Raw genomic sequence first — 17,655 nt, forward strand, 5'->3', positions numbered from 1 at the left:
ATCTAAGATTATCGAGGAATTTGAGAACTAATAAGCCTATAACAAACCTCAGATATTGTTCTGCCGTTTGTGCATAATGTATTTGCATGAAATATCTTGATTTTTAATCCTATTAAGGTCAAAATCCCACGGGGAAAAAATGAGTTCATTTTATTTATATAGATAGAAGATAAATAACCTTGTCAGTGTGAAAAATCTCCACTAAACTCCTCAGAATATTTGGTGTACAGTTTTGAAATTTGATATATAGGGTAGTTGGATTTGTAGTATACTTTTGATTTGGTTTTTAGCCAGCAAACAATTACTGCTAAGTGGTCAAGATTTTTAAAAATATTGACCTTGGCCTGGCGTATGTCAATTATACCTGTTTTTTTCTGTGCCTGTTCTAATTAAAAATTATAGTTTAACATTATATTTTTTGCAGTTTTTGTATACATATGGATTTAGGTCATAAGGCTGGAGAGCTATGTTTTGGTTTCGATTCTAGCTGATGGCACACAAATCATTTTTATTTTTTTTAATAACTGTTATATATTATGTACAATATAATTATTGATAGAGAATCGGCTCTATAATAATAAATAGGAAATTTGAATTAATGTAAATATAATATTTATGCATATTTTATGCCGGACGACCTACTTTAGTACAAATATCTCCCAACTTGTTATAAATAGAGATTATTGTGCAGGAACAGATTTTTCACTTTTCTGTCTGCTTTTAACAAACTGAATTTTATGTGTCTTTCTATCAAAATATAATGGCACTAAAACTTAGGTCTAGAATCCTTATTCTAATTTTAATTTTAATCAAAATCCACTGCATGATTTGATTTTATACAATATCTAAAATATAAGATTTACAGCTTAAGTGTAATCTTATGAAAAAAATAAAAACAAAGTTCAGAGACCCTTGGTGTCTAATTACTAGAGCTGTGACAACAGCATATTCTTTTCATTGTTGTGACTCTCAAGTATATATCCGACACAGTTAATCACCGAGAACCACATCACTCTATATAAAAGGATTACTATATTGTCCAATTTCTACTGTACACTCTTTGACCCTTATCCTCACGTGGCCTCTTGGCCTTGATAAGTGGTGATGCCTATGTAAAAAAAAAAAAAAAAAAAAGCATAAGACATCAACAGAAACACACTTGAGTCAAAACAATGAAAAGAATATGCTGCTGTCCCAGCCCTACTAATCACTGTGGATCAGATTTATTGCAAATCTGAAATATTTGAATTTTCAAATGGAAGAATGTGCTCATGTTCCCTAAACCCTCTTTAAGAAATTTAGAGAATATTGGGTGATGTCTGATTGGTATTGTTAAAATTTTACAAAAACCAAAAGTATCTGCAGCTTTTACAAAAGGGCTTCCACTCCCTTTTCACACTCTTTTCATGAATTAAATATAGCCCACACTACACGCTCTTATGCCTAACAGCTTTGTATAATCAGTTAATTAGTTTAGGACTGAATCCTCTCTCTCTCTCTCTCTCTCTCTCTGCGTTCGTAAATAAACAAGCAGCTCGAGCAATTTAAAAGCAATGTTTATTTAAATGGATGTTTGTTGAGGTCATTTGTGAGCACTGATCCCATGGGCCGATGAGCAGAACTACCGACTATCAATGCGATGGTTGTAGGATCAATCTCCGGCTAGGGAAAAGTGCTAGTCTAGCTGCACTGATGAGTTTTGATACAACATGACAGTACTGTATGTGGATGACTATATTTTAAGCCCCCCCCCTCTTTGGCTAGAGCAATGTCATAAATGTATCTCACCTGCTACTTATTTGGCTATAAAGCAATGCTCGTTGTTTGTTTGTAAATAAATAAGCAGCTCATGCACGGTAAAAGCGGTTAGGGTTAGTGTTTATTTAAATGGACATTTGTTGAGGTCATTTGTGAGCACCATGGACCGATGGGTAAAACTGCCTACTATCAACGCAATGGTTTTATATATATATATATATATATATATACAACTTTATATAAACATTAATATGTTGTGCAGTTTTGAAATGAGTGTTGAACCTCCCCAAACAGATCTTTCACTTTTCTATCTGCTCTTAACAATCTGCTCATAAGTTCATAACTTATGGTGGCATGACTTGTTTTTTTGCTTCCCTCGTGTGTATCACATCTCAAACTGCAGCAGCTCATGCATGACAGTCTAGGGCAATATCATATAAGATGGGTAACCACTCACGATTCTACCAGCGAAGATCAATCACTTGTGGGATAGAGAGCATTGCAAGGTCCTCTCTCTAATTTCCATGAAAACGGGTTTCTTTGGGATTCAAAAAATCCTACACAAAGTTTCTATTTAACCCATAGATGGGATCCTAAAAATGTACTACCACTCTGGACCCGAGGGAACCGAGGAATAATAGTAGCTAAGATGTGACAGGGGCAGATATAAGGGATGAATAAACTGAGAGCTTAGAGATACTTGCAAAGAGGATAAGAGACATGTTTTAAATTGTTTGGTTTTACAGCATATTAGCTCTTTTAATGCCGAATCGAGTCATTTTGGTAAAAGTTTTTTATGCTTCAAGTTATATCATCAAATATTCATAATGTTTAGTTGTTTTTTGGCATTGCAGAATGTATTTGCAAAGGAAAAGGAGAAAAATAAGAACATCAATGTTTGGTGTATTTTAGGTTAGGAAGGCAGTATCTTCAGACACCCTCTCTATTATTGTTGGGACGTTTAATAGAATACAAAATCTAGAATAAAAAAATCAAAATTTTTGTGGGAATTGGAATCGAAAAATGTTGTACCTCTTTTCCGATGCTCAAAACGATCCTTTTTATTGTTTTTATTTCTTAGTTTTTGTTTAAAACTTTAATTTTTTATGGTTTGTATTAATGATGAAATGATAAATATTTATTGATTTTAAACTTTACTCTTTAGTAAGTGTATTCTTATGTTTGCAAAACTATTTGCACATTTTAGAGTTTTTTGCTAGGATCCGCCTGCCCTCCTCCCTCATCATCCAACAAAAACAACTTTATATTTAGAAATTTAAATGGAATTAGAATCAGAAATTTAGAACAGAATCGGTAGTTGTATCGGAACTGGGAAAAATATTGGAATCGTCCCATCACTACTCTCTATCCCTTTTCTTCTTTCCCCTACCCTTCTCTTTATGATCTCTTTCTGTTCCCCTTTCTTCCTTCCCCCTCCTCACCTTCTCCTATCCCTTTCTTTCGCCATGACTCTCTTCTCACTTTATCCCTTTTATCCTTCTCCTTTCCTTCTCTTGTCCTTTTCTCTCTCTTTATGACCCCTCTCAACATCCCTCTCTATCCCTGCTTTTCTTTTCTTCCTCCTCCCATCTCTTTCTCTATGACCCCCTCCCACTTCTCTCCCCATTACAATACCATTTCACAACAAACATCTATGAAAAGAATGCTTTAAATGTCGATTCCCCTCTCTCGAATAATTTTGTTCCTGTTGACTAAAAAAATGCAAAAAATTACAAAAGGAATGTGTCCACATTCTGTTTGAGTTCTATTTGTGTGTGTGCCTTGTGTAGATTCTCACTTTTAGTTGGACACACTCACACAAACAACTGTTATTTATGTGATAGTCTTATGTTTTTTAACAAGATACCTGCATTTGTGAAACTATTAAATATATTAGCATAAATTTATATGAACATTAACTTTTCCATCTTGTGCATGAATGCAATGTTCTTTTGATTATTTCTTACTAGTTCTCACACAGATCATTATCATTAGATTGTTTGCTGGTAAAAAAACACTGTAGTGTTCTCTGGATTGTGACAAGTCTCCTCAAATTTCTGGTGCTCTCTACTTGATAAACATTGAAGATCACTTTGAGTTCTTGCAACAGTTCTTGATATTTTTTGGAATCTGATGCCAATAAACCTCCTCAGGACTTCCAATGGATGTCTAGATGGTGCTTTCCTTCCTTGGTCTTTCCATTCTCTCAGATCGTTCATGACTATTTTCTGTTTTACCAACCAATGTTAATATATGACATAATATCGTTGACACACCTGTTCCAATTTGATCACTGGAATTAAGCAATGTTAAACCTGATTAGTACTGAAATGGGTGGGTGTTAATGTCACTGCAATTTTTTCTTTCTTTTTTTAATGGCAGTGAGGGTGGGGGCTTTCAGATTGTTAGATTTTCGTTTTTATTATTATTATTTCAAATGAATTCAATATTTGTCTAATGACGAAGGCCAGAGGAGTAGTTGGCCGAAACGTCATTAAACAACAAGTATAAAAGGTGAGGATAATAGTCCGCAAACAAATAAATAAACTCAGACGTATTCCATGTTTGACGAAGATCACCAAAATTGCTTGTTTTTAATTTTGAAATAAATATTTTTCCAGAAAAATTCTGCATTGTATTAACTTAAAAATTCTAATTAAATTTTTTGTCTAGAATCCTGGGACTGCTTATCCTGGCGGCCGGACAGTTGGAGTTGGTGGTAAGTAAATTTGCTAATTATTTAAAAAAATGATCGTTATTGCAAAAATTAGTGAAATGTACTTTTTGAAATAATTGAATGCTCATGATTAATCATGGAATCAAAATTCGGAAAAAAAATAGTTTGTAATATAAATATGTGGAAAATCATTCACAATAAACACTCATCTACCTACAACTACTGTCAACAATTTCCCATGCTCTGTATGTGTGCTTAAAACTGACACATTGGACAGACAATGAAGGCCTGTGTAGTGAATGGCCACATAACTGATTCACTTAGAGTTTAAAAGTGTTTTTCACAAAAAAACTTCAAGTTGAAAACTTTAGTGAATAAAATGTTGAAATAATCTTCCCTTATCAAATTACATTTCGATCTTATTTTATATTATCAGAAATGATTTTTTATTAAAAGAAAAAAAGCTTTATCTTTTATTGTTTCATGAATAATTATATATTTTTCTTTATTTTTATATATTTTTCTTTATTTTTATATATTTATCTTTATTTTTATATATTTGTCTTTATTTTTATATATTTTTCTTTATTTTTATATATTTATCTTTATTTTTATATATTTTTCTTTATTTTTATATATTTATCTTTATTTTTATTTATTTTTATATATTTTTCTTTATTTTTATATATTTTTCTTTATTTTTATATATTTTTCTTTATTTTTATGTTTTTTTATTTATTTTATGTATTTGTCATTTTTTGTCTTTTTTTATATATTTGTCTTTTTTTATATACTAGTATGGGTGCCTGGCGTTGCCCGGGTGTTTTGAGGTGTATGCTGAGCAAAAGAAAACAAAAAAAACTGTCAATTTTTTTAACTTTGACCCCTATTATGACCCCCTAAAATTGATTGTTTTGGGCTCAAATCAAGTTAAGTTAGATCCATGTCCAAGGAATCTATATCTAAAATTTCAAGTGTTTAGACCCAAAATTGTAGGAGGAGTTTGGTTGGTAGGGTTCTCAAAAGTCAAATCGTTGAACTTTGACCCCTTAATCGCAAAATTTCTGCCCGACAACCAATCACATCGATTTTCCCAAATCTCAGTACCCTGTATATCAAATTTTGAGTCTGTAAGCTAAAAATTGACAGAGTTATTGCGTAGGGAAATGTACACATACACGCACACAGACAGACACTTTCACTTTTATAGATATTTTTATATATTTGTCTTTTTTACATATATTTGTCTTTTTTTATATATATTTGTATTTTTTATATATATTTGTATTTTTTATATATATTTGTATTTTTTATATATATTTGTCTTTTTTTTATATATATTTGTATTTTTTATATATATTTGTATTTTTTACATATATTTGTATTTTTTACATATATTTGTATTTTTTACATATATTTGTATTTTTTACATATATTTGTCTTTTTTACATATATTTGTATTTTTTACATATATTTGTATTTTTTACATATATTTGTCTTTTTTACATATATTTGTCTTTTTTATATATATTTGTCTTTTTTATATATTTATCTTTTTTATATATTTGTCTTTTTATTTTTGTGTTTGTCTTTATTTTAATGTATTCATTTTCTTATTTATTTTATGTATTTGATTTTTTTAATGTATTTATATTTTATGTATATTTTTATGCATTTGCTTTTTTTGTTTTTATATTTGTATATATTTTGCATATTTCTCTTTCAATGTACATATTTTTATGTATATTTTTAAAATATATTTTTAGCATATGTATTTTTAGCATATATATTTTTAGCATATGTATTTTTAGCATATGTATTTTTAGCATATATATTTTTAGCATATGTATTTTTAGCATATATATTTTTAGCATATGTATTTTTAGCATATGTATTTTTAGCATATGTATTTTTAGCATATATATTTTTAGCATATATATTTTTAGCATATATATTTTTAGCATATGTATTTTTAGCATATGTATTTTTAGCATATGTATTTTTAGCATATATTTTTTAGCATATGTATTTTTAGCATATGTATTTTTAGCATATGTATTTTTAGCATATGTATTTTTAGCATATGTATTTTTAGCATATATATTTTTAGCATATATATTTTTAGCATATATATTTTTAGCATATATATTTTTAGCATATATATTTTTAGCATATATTTTTTTAGCATATATTTTTTTAGCATATGTATTTTTAGCATATGTATTTTTAGCATATATATTTTTAGCATATGTATTTTTAGCATATATATTTTTAGCATATATATTTTTAGCATATGTATTTTTAGCATATATATTTTTAGCATATGTATTTTTAGCATATGTATTTTTAGCATATGTATTTTTAGCATATGTATTTTTAGCATATATATTTTTAGCATATATATTTTTAGCATATATATTTTTAGCATATGTATTTTTAGCATATGTATTTTTAGCATATATATTTTTAGCATATATATTTTTAGCATATGTATTTTTAGCATATGTATTTTTAGCATATATATTTTTAGCATATGTATTTTTAGCATATGTATTTTTAGCATATGTATTTTTAGCATATGCATTTTTAGCATATGTATTTTTAGCATATATATTTTTAGCATATGTATTTTTAGCATATGTATTTTTAGCATATGTATTTTTAGCATATGTATTTTTAGCATATATATTTTTAGCATATATATTTTTAGCATATGCATTTTTAGCATATGCATTTTTAGCATATGTATTTTTAGCATATATATTTTTAGCATATGTATTTTTAGCATATATATTTTTAGCATATGTATTTTTAGCATATGTATTTTTAGCATATGTATTTTTAGCATATATATTTTTAGCATATATATTTTTAGCATATGCATTTTTAGCATATGCATTTTTAGCATATATATTTTTAGCATATATATTTTTAGCATATGTATTTTTAGCATATGTATTTTTAGCATATGTATTTTTAGCATATGCATTTTTAGCATATGCATTTTTAGCATATGTATTTTCAGCATATATATTTTTAGCATATGTATTTTTAGCATATGTATTTTTAGCATATGTATTTTTAGCATATGTATTTTTAGCATATGTATTTTTAGCATATGTATTTTTAGCATATGTATTTTTAGCATATGTATTTTTAGCATATATATTTTTAGCATATATATTTTTAGCATATATATTTTTAGCATATATATTTTTAGCATATGTATTTTTAGCATATGTATTTTTAGCATATGTACTTTTAGCATATGTACTTTTAGCATATGTATTTTTAGCATATATATTTTTAGCATATGTATTTTTAGCATATGTATTTTATGCATATGTATTTTTAGCATATGTATTTTTAGCATATGTACTTTTAGCATATGTATTTTTAGCATATGTACTTTTAGCATATGTATTTTTAGCATATATATTTTTAGCATATATATTTTTAGCATATGTATTTTATGCATATGTATTTTTAGCATATGTATTTTTAGCATATGTATTTTTAGCATATATATTTTTAGCATATATATTTTTAGCATATGTATTTTTAGCATATATATTTTTAGCATATATATTTTTAGCATATGTATTTTTAGCATATATATTTTTAGCATATGTATTTTTAGCATATGTATTTTTAGCATATGTATTTTTAGCATATGTATTTTTAGCATATGTATTTTTAGCATATGTATTTTTAGCATATATATTTTTAGCATATGTATTTTTAGCATATATATTTTTAGCATATGTATTTTTAGCATATATATTTTTAGCATATGTATTTTTAGCATATATATTTTTAGCATATGTATTTTTAGCATATGTATTTTTAGCATATGTATTTTTAGCATATGTATTTTTAGCATATGTATTTTTAGCATATGTATTTTTAGCATATATATTTTTAGCATATATATTTTTAGCATATATATTTTTAGCATATATTTTTAGCATATATATTTTCAGCATATATATTTTTAGCATATATATTTTTAGCATATATATTTTTAGCATATGTATTTTCAGCATATATATTTTTAGCATATGTATTTTTAGCATATGTATTTTTAGCATATGTATTTTTAGCATATGTATTTTTAGCATATATATTTTTAGCATATATATTTTTAGCATATGTATTTTTAGCATATATATTTTTAGCATATGTATTTTTAGCATATGTATTTTTAGCATATGTATTTTTAGCATATGTATTTTTAGCATATGTATTTTTAGCATATGTATTTTTAGCATATATATTTTTAGCATATGTATTTTTAGCATATGTATTTTTAGCATATATATTTTTAGCATATATATTTTTAGCATATGTATTTTTAGCATATGTATTTTATGCATATGTATTTTATGCATATATATTTTTAGCATATGTATTTTATGCATATATATTTTTAGCATATGTATATTTAGCATATGTATTTTTAGCATATATATTTTTAGCATATATATTTTTAGCATATATATTTTTAGCATATATATTTTTAGCATATGTATTTTTAGCATATGTATTTTTAGCATATATATTTTTAGCATATATATTTTCAGCATATATATTTTTAGCATATGTATTTTTAGCATATATATTTTTAGCATATGTATTTTTAGCATATATATTTTTAGCATATGTATTTTTAGCATATATATTTTTAGCATATGTATTTTTAGCATATATATTTTTAGCATATGTATTTTTAGCATATATATTTTTAGCATATATATTTTTAGCATATATATTTTTAGCATATATATTTTTAGCATATGTATTTTTAGCATATGTATTTTTAGCATATGTATTTTTAGCATATATATTTTTAGCATATATATTTTCAGCATATATATTTTTAGCATATGTATTTTTAGCATATGTATTTTTAGCATATGTATTTTTAGCATATGTATTTTTAGCATATGTATTTTTAGCATATATATTTTTAGCATATATATTTTTAGCATATGTATTTTTAGCATATGTATTTTATGCATATGTATTTTATGCATATATATTTTTAGCATATGTATTTTATGCATATATATTTTTAGCATATGTATTTTTAGCATATGTATTTTTAGCATATATATTTTTAGCATATATATTTTTAGCATATGTATTTTTAGCATATATATTTTTAGCATATATATTTTTAGCATATATATTTTTAGCATATGTATTTTATGCATGTCTCTTTGCATTTATTATTTTAGCATTGAATTCCCAGTTGACTATAGTTGATCGTCCAACCACTCAACAAGGCCTTGTGACCGTGAAGACTGGAGTCAGAGGTATTTGTTTCTTACCTTTATTTTAGATTATAGTTTTAATCAACAAATGATGGAAAAGAAGTCAACATGGTGACAAGGTTTAAATACTTGATATTTACACCTTGCCACCATGCTGACTTTCCATTACAATAAAAAAAATGAATGCCTTAAACTTTGATTGTAGTGTGGACGACCGAAAAATACAATTGCAAATTACTTAGGACTTCTATCCAGTCATGGCTGACAGAACAAGAGCATGCTATGCCCATGAAATAAATAAATGGTTCTGTTCGAAATTCCATCTAAATTCTTGTGTTTGACAGAAACATTCCCAAGTTCAACAAGATACATTTGAAGAAAGTCGGAGATTACATTGACCGAAATGTTGTGAAATGGCACTCAAGATGAGAACAGTAGTTCACTGATTTCGATCACAATAAAAATATTGGAATGTGAAACATCTGTTGATTAATGCCTGTTTTACATTGATTACCATTCAATCCCGGGCAGCATGGGGTTGCTAATAATAATAAATAAATGATTTTATTAACCTATTTTGTTTACTAAAATATATGCAAACTTTTATTTCAATAACTAGCAAGCCGCTCGGCATTGCCCAGTTGTAAAATATGTATAAATATAATATTTTAATTCATACATAAACTGAGACATGTGCATGCGAGTAATATGTTTTTTTCTAAACAGTTTACTCCCTGTAAGTGAAAAAAAAAAATACTCTGGCTGAGATTGAAACCAAAACCTAAAACAGTGAGTCAAGTACTATAAATGCTAGGCTAGTTTGACACAACTTTAAAAAGTGTTTTCAAACCTACTTATTTTTAACATAAAGAATCTGCCATGTGAGCCATTCATGCATGCGCATTCGTGGAACAGTTAGCAAACGAATAAAAATCCGACAGCCCCCCCCCACACTACCAATTTTTCCATTTTGATTCTTTAGCAGCCCGTTTTTCCAGATGAAAACTGATTAAAAAGTTTTCAACATGTCTGAATACCCTATATATCAAATTTGAAGTCTGTAGATAAAAGATTTGTTGAATATAAAGGTTGAGAAGTGTCCTCACACACACTCACATACACACATTCTCACTTTCGTAGATATATAGATTACTAAAATGCAATTTGAATTTGCAAAATAATAATCAAATTCATTTTTCACATTTTTAGCTAAAGCAAGAGCAATGTTATTAACCCATTTTGTTTGATATTTTAACTAGTTATTTTTTTTTTTTTTTTTACCTTTCATCTTTTGCATTGAATGGAATTCATTTTGGTTTAATATAATTTCCTTTTTATTTCATATTGAATTTTTTAATTAGGATTTAATTTCCTTAGTGTTTTTTTTTTCAAAATTATTTTATTTTCTTCTCATTTATAAATATCTATAACCAATTATAGGGGTGCCACGCCAACAGACTCTGACAATGGACTATTCCTGACATCACTTCCGGTAACCAGGTTTTGCCTTTCAGCAGTCTGAACCCAAGACTCAGAAAGAGACAGTCGTAACTTTACTTTATCCTTTGGTTGAGTTGAGTTCGCAATCAACTGACATCGTTTTTGTATTTTCTGTTCTATATATTATTCATTTCACTGTTTCCGAGTCTTCTCATTATTCTTTCCAACATTAATTCTTATGTCTTCTCCTTTGCATACATCGAAGCAGGTAGCCATTTGATTGTTTCACACTTTTTTACAAATGATTCAATAAATTAACTTACTTTAAAAATAACTAATTCAATAAATAATTTGGCATTGAATAACCCACAGTGGTTGATATGTCATCAAACATCAATGAACCAACCCACTTTTGTATTATTGTTGTACACTATAAGTCATTTCTAATAGCACTGATTGGGTAGTAAGGGTCAGGCAAGGCAGTGTTGCATCATATGGTTCTACTCTCCGCATTCATAGATAATTGGATCAGTTTTGTAGCCCCCATATATGCATAATGACTTTTGATCATCTCTTTCCTGTTCAGATGGTTGAGTCTGCTTCACTGAACTCAGTGTGTGCTTCAGAAGAAGAACTTCTCATGTCAGGAGCGGAGCTATTTTTTTTTTTTTTTTTAACCTCTGATTGACACTTCTTATCCATAGCATTATATTGATTTTAACAAAAGAAAATCTGCTTTTCTGAATCATTGATCCTTAATTGAGTTGCCAGCCTCCAGCACTATTTCCGCAGTCTTCTTTTTCATCTTCTCTTCTGGCCATGTCATCATGTCTCGCATTGGCGACTGCCATAAGAGTGTGTAGTCTTCTGTAGAGGCCTCTTTGTCCTCTCTTAACATCAGCTCATCTCAGTTTCCTAAAATTGTTTCGATCTGGTCCAAGCTGGAAACTGTCATCAACTGTCACAAACTCAAGACTGTCTGTAAACCATTCCTAATTGTCGTAAACTATCACAAAATTCATTCCACTCCTACAACTGTCCATAAATCAACTCTAAATATATTAACATCTATTGTCCGATCTGTTAACATCCCATCCCATTTATCCTGCCCCAGGAAAGAGTGATTATCTCCCCTTATATGAGGAGAGGGCCGCCAAGGGTAAAACCCCGGATGCAACTAGTCAGTTAGATTTTCCCTTTGAGACCAGTCGCACGTGTTAGCGCTTGCTATAATAAAGTTTTATCTCATAACACATTCATGTCTGGGTCTTGGTTATTTCATCTTTAACATCTGGTAGCAGAGTGTACGAAGATAAAAAACAAAAAACAAAAAAAAAACATAATGAGTTCCAGAATATTTGAACCACCACGACTAAACCCGGAATTTTACGATTCATGGAAACGAGAAATTGAACTATGGAAGATAGCAACGAACATTCCGCCTTCAAAACAAGCTCCCGCTGTATTTCTTTCGCTCACCGGACAGTCTCGCGCTGCTGTACTAGAAATGGACATTTCATTACTGAATGCCGAAGAAGGAATGGACAATCTCGTCGAAAAGCTGGATACACTTTTTCTTCAGGATAAAAACCAGTCTGCTTTCATATCCTACGAGAACTTTGAAAGTTATCAGCGTGAACCTAACGCTTCCATAAATGACTACTTAATCCAGTTCGACAGGCACGTAGCGAAACTCAGGGAATTTAAAATAATTTTACCAGAACCCGTATTTGCCTATCGCGCGTTAAAGTCTGCCAATCTCAACCCCGAAAACGAGAGATTAATACGCACGACAATAAACAACCTCACTCTAAAAGATATGGCTCAACAATTAAAAAAAATTTCATGTGAAAACTTAACCACGGCTAGACCACAAAACATTTCCATAAAAAATGAAACTGACAACGTCGTTTTTAGTGAGGCAGACACACAGACACAGGACAACAGTGAAATACTATACACGAGACGACGTCATGCGTATAAGCCTGCCTCTCCCCCTCACTTCACGCGTAGTAGCAGCACAAATAATGGCAGAGGCCGGCCACACAATTATAACCGCTACCCAAATCGAAATTTTTCGAATAGTCAGACTCCCGTTTGTTACGTCTGTGGATGCAAATTTCACTAAGCCAAAAAGTGTCCTTATTTCCAAAATAATCACCATTCAAGAGAAAATATGGTATTATTAAATGAACATAAAAACGATATTTCCGGCAGTTGTGAAGACATCGCTAATATAGTGTTGCTTTATCGACGGGAGTCGGAGAACTCGCTTTTCGGAGAAACCATAAATTGTGCTATTTTGGACTCTGGTGCGTCAGCGACGGTATGTGGAAAGAAATGGTTGGACTGTTTTCTTGAAACCTTGTCCGAGGACTCAAAAAAAGACATTCTTTATGATGAGGGCACAAAATACTTTAAATTTGGAGATGGTATGAAAATAAAATCTCTACAAAAGGTAACTTTGCCATGTGTCATTGCAAAGATGAACATTAAAATAATGAGTGATGTTGTTGATGCTGATATCCCTTTGCTACTAAGCAAGATGGCCATGAAAAGAGCCCAGACAACCCTAAACTTTAATGATGACACAGCGGAAATGTTTAGAAAAAAAATAAGGTTGCTGTGCACCACTTCTGGCCACTACCACATCCCTATATCTACACCTCCACCAGACCGGGGTAAGTTACGATATATTTTATTTTTAAACAAAATTAATAAAAAGAGCAAAGTCGAGAAATTAAAAATTGCTACCAAATTACATCGACAATTCAGCCATCCCAGTGCACAAAAATTGTGTAATCTTGTCAAAAGCTCTGGTTTAAAAGATGCTGAATTTATGGATATACTGAGGAAGCTTCCTCTTGCTTGTCAGACCTGCCTCAGGTATAAAAAACCTGCACCTCGACCTGTTGTAGGATTTCCCTTAGGAACTCATTTTAACCAAACTGTAGCCATGGACATAAAGGAAATTAATGGACATAAAGTACTACACTTGATGGACCATGCAACCAGATATAGTGTCGCTGTTAGGCTTACAAGTAAGGAGAGCTCTGATATACTCACTGCCATCTTCAAACGCTGGATTGCATATTTTGGTGCTCCAGCAGCTTTTCTTACTGATAATGGCCGGGAATTTGACAATCAATTCTTCCGAGACATGGCTCAAAACTTGAATATCGTAGTCCGTACCACTGCTGCACAATCCCCTTGGAGTAATGGATTGAATGAAAGGCACAATGGTGTTCTGGGAGAAATGGTCAAGAAGACTTTAGAAGATGCTCGGTGTAACTTTGATGTTGCGCTCTCATGGGCAGTCAATGCCAAGAATGCACTTCACAATTCACACGGCTATAGCCCTAACCAACTGGTTTTTGGAAAAAATCCCAACCTGCCTTCTCTCCTGAATGATCAACTTCCTGCACTAGAAGGTGTGAGTACTAGTCAAATTGTTGCTGACAACCTCAATGCCATGCATGCTGCAAGAAAAGGTTTCATAGTGTGAAGCCTCTGAAAAATTGAGACGAGCTCTCCGTCATCAGGTGAGAACCAGTGTAATTGATCAATACAAGAATGGTGACCTTGTCCTTTTTAAAAGAAATGAATCTGATCGATGGCTTGGTCCCGGTGCTGTCATAGGCTGGGAACATAAACAAGTACTAGTCAAACATGGAGCCACATACGTTAGAGTGCATCCTTCACGCTTAATTCCATATCCTGACACATACCACAACACCTCTGAACACCAAGACACCAGTGTACGAACAAAACCTCAGAGGCACAACAATGCCACCACAAGTGGTTATGTGCCAATAGATGAGGGCAGTGAAATTGATGACCCTGAGCAGAATGAGGCCAATGAATGTGACACGTTACCCAAAGTGGCCACCAAATCTGTACAACTGCCTAAACCAGGCCAAACTATAATATGCAAATTCACCAATGATGAAGACCAAGAATGGAGAAAATTGAATGTGATCTGTAGAGCTGGTAAAGCCACTGGCAAAAATAAATATTTAATGAACGTTGCTATGGAGGAAGGTGACCCATTCTGGCTAGATTTTGAGAATGGGGTCTTGGAATGGGAGACAAACAAAGATGACCAACCCCTCACTAATGAAGCCACGGAGGTAAATCTAATGACTGACTCCTCTAATGACCAATATGATAAGGCCAAAAAGAGAGAACTCCAAAGTTGGGTTAAACACAAAGTCTACACACAAGTATTAGATCAGGGCCAACCAAAAATATGCACAAGATGGGTCTACACCAACAAGGAGTTGAATGGAAAACAAACCTTTAAGGCCAGACTTGTTGCGAAAGGCTTTCAAGATAAAGATGCCTGCAATGTTAGAAATGTCTCCCCAACATGTTCAAAAGAAAGTTTACGATCAGTCTTAGGAGTTATATCAGCAAGTGGTTGGGTATGCAAATCCATGGACATCAAAACTGCCTTTTTACAAAGCAAGCAATTAGATCGACCCGTCTACCTTCTTCCTCCCAAAGAAGCCAATGTATCCCCTGGTTACATCTGGAAATTATCCAAATGTGTTTATGGTCTAACAGATGCATCTCAATCCTGGTACCTAACACTTAGAGAGAAACTAGTAAAGCTAGGGGCCACACCATCAAAATATGACCAGGCTATTTTTGAGAGAAGCTCAAGGGTACAAAAATAAGAATTGTCCCAGTCGTGAAGGATTTCTCCTCCACCGAAAGAGAACAAGAAATGGAAGTGCGGCATCCGAAGAACAGATGCTGCACTTTGATCCTGACCAAAAAGCCAAGAGTAGCGGTGAACCCGTGGAAAAAGAAAGGGAAAACAGGCAGCTGTAAACGACGAAAGGAAGAGAAAAAAGATAAGATCGTAGCTTATGGTGGAAGAACGTGATGACGTTAAATTGGCCATGACAGCCCGTGGGTGGCGAGGATACCAATGAAATTCCGATCTACAAAGCAAACAGTCGCCGAACAGCGGGGCGACAAGTGACCCTATTGAAAAGACGCGTGGCCTTTGTGGAATCGGATTCAGCTGTTTTTATGTCCTCTCAAAAATAATTAAGTTGGGCACCTCTGTTTTTACGGCCTGTCAAGTTCCATTAGAGAACACCCGAATGCCAACAGAGAAAGAAAAGACAGCTCCTTTTTTGGGTATAGGCCGCCTGGCGAAGACTTGATGGACAGTGATCCCTTAATTCTGATTGGCCAACGACCTGAAACGGGAAGAGACCCAGTCCACGCCCCCACAATATAAGCAGCGAGCCTTGAGAGATTGAGAGTCAGAGTCAGACACAGAGTCAGAGTAAGAGAGAGAGCCTTGCTTCCTTGGGTCCGACGAACGTAGATTCCCCCATCGATTGACCCTGTCACGTAGATAATTGAGTTGTCTGTCGGAGAGAGAGAAGAGAAAACCTCGCAGTTAACAAGTGGCCAGTCCCTAACTAAACAGCTAACTGCGATTGTACCCTGATTGAATACAAAGAAGTTTAAACAAAAAGAAACGCTTATTGACTTGGTCCCTTCAATTGTTTTTGCATGACAAGTCTGTTTTAGGAAACCGGCCGTGATATCATCGCTGAGGAAACATCAGAACCGACAACCGGGGTCATTCCACCACTGGACGACGCGCGGGTGACGTAAGTGTCACATTTTCACTTGGCATTTCAAAAACAAGCTTCAAGGCATAATTGCCACTCATGTCGATGATTTCTGCTTTGCTGGTTCAGAAACCTTTGAGAACAAAGTCATTAATGAACTTCGTAAACTTTTCAAAGTGAAATCTGAAGAAGTTGCCAAGTTTCAATATATTGGATTAGAAATAAAAAAATCCAATAGTAACATCAATATTGGACAAGATGAATACACAAAGAAACTCAGACACATTCCGCTGCAGAATGGAAGAAGGCTGGAAGACAAGCTGACATCCACTGAGATCTCCGAGGCCAGACAGCTAATCGGTCAACTCAACTGGCTAGCTACTCAAACTAGACCTGACCTCAGTTTTGATGTCAGTGCATTGAGTTCCATATTAAAACAAGAAAATGTGGAATGTATAAAACAAATAAATAGGACTATCAAAAAGGCAAAAAAGGAGAAATCCCAAATCCATATTCCCAATCTTGGAAACCCTAAATTGCTTCAAATTATAGCATACAGTGATGCATCCTTTGCTAACCTAACTGACGGTGGATCACAAGGTGGCTACATTATTTTTCTGGTTGGTAGTAATAACCAATACATGCCAATAGCTTGGCAATCTAAACACATCAAAAGAATAGTCAAAAGCACGCTTGCTGCGGAGACTCTGGCCATGGTTGATCTTACTGAAGCCTGCCATTATTACAGAAAATTGATACTGGATTTGCTGCAAATGGAAGATCACACTACAAACATCAAGATAACATGCAAAACAGACAATTCCTGTTTGTATGATGCAGTGCATTCTACCACACAAATCCTCGATAAAAGACTAAGAATTGAAATGGCCATCCTTAGAGAAATGGT

At 31.8% G+C, this 17,655-nt stretch overlaps 1 protein-coding gene across 1 annotated transcript in view; it reads left to right on the plus strand.

The window, feature by feature from the left end:
- Positions 1-17,655, plus strand: part of LOC145296649 (intraflagellar transport protein 74 homolog) — a 229,213-nt gene that overhangs the window by 62,315 nt on the left and 149,243 nt on the right. Inside the window, exons 4-5 of the mRNA XM_080142582.1 lie at positions 4,432-4,477; positions 9,676-9,753. Coding sequence (XP_079998708.1) covers positions 4,432-4,477; positions 9,676-9,753 — 124 coding nt within the window. The remainder of the gene's footprint in view (positions 1-4,431; positions 4,478-9,675; positions 9,754-17,655) is intronic.

This window comes from Euprymna scolopes, chromosome 17 (assembly GCF_053919585.1).
Source record: "Euprymna scolopes isolate OS-2025 chromosome 17, ASM5391958v1, whole genome shotgun sequence".
Taxonomy (NCBI): Eukaryota; Metazoa; Mollusca; class Cephalopoda; order Sepiida; family Sepiolidae; genus Euprymna; species Euprymna scolopes.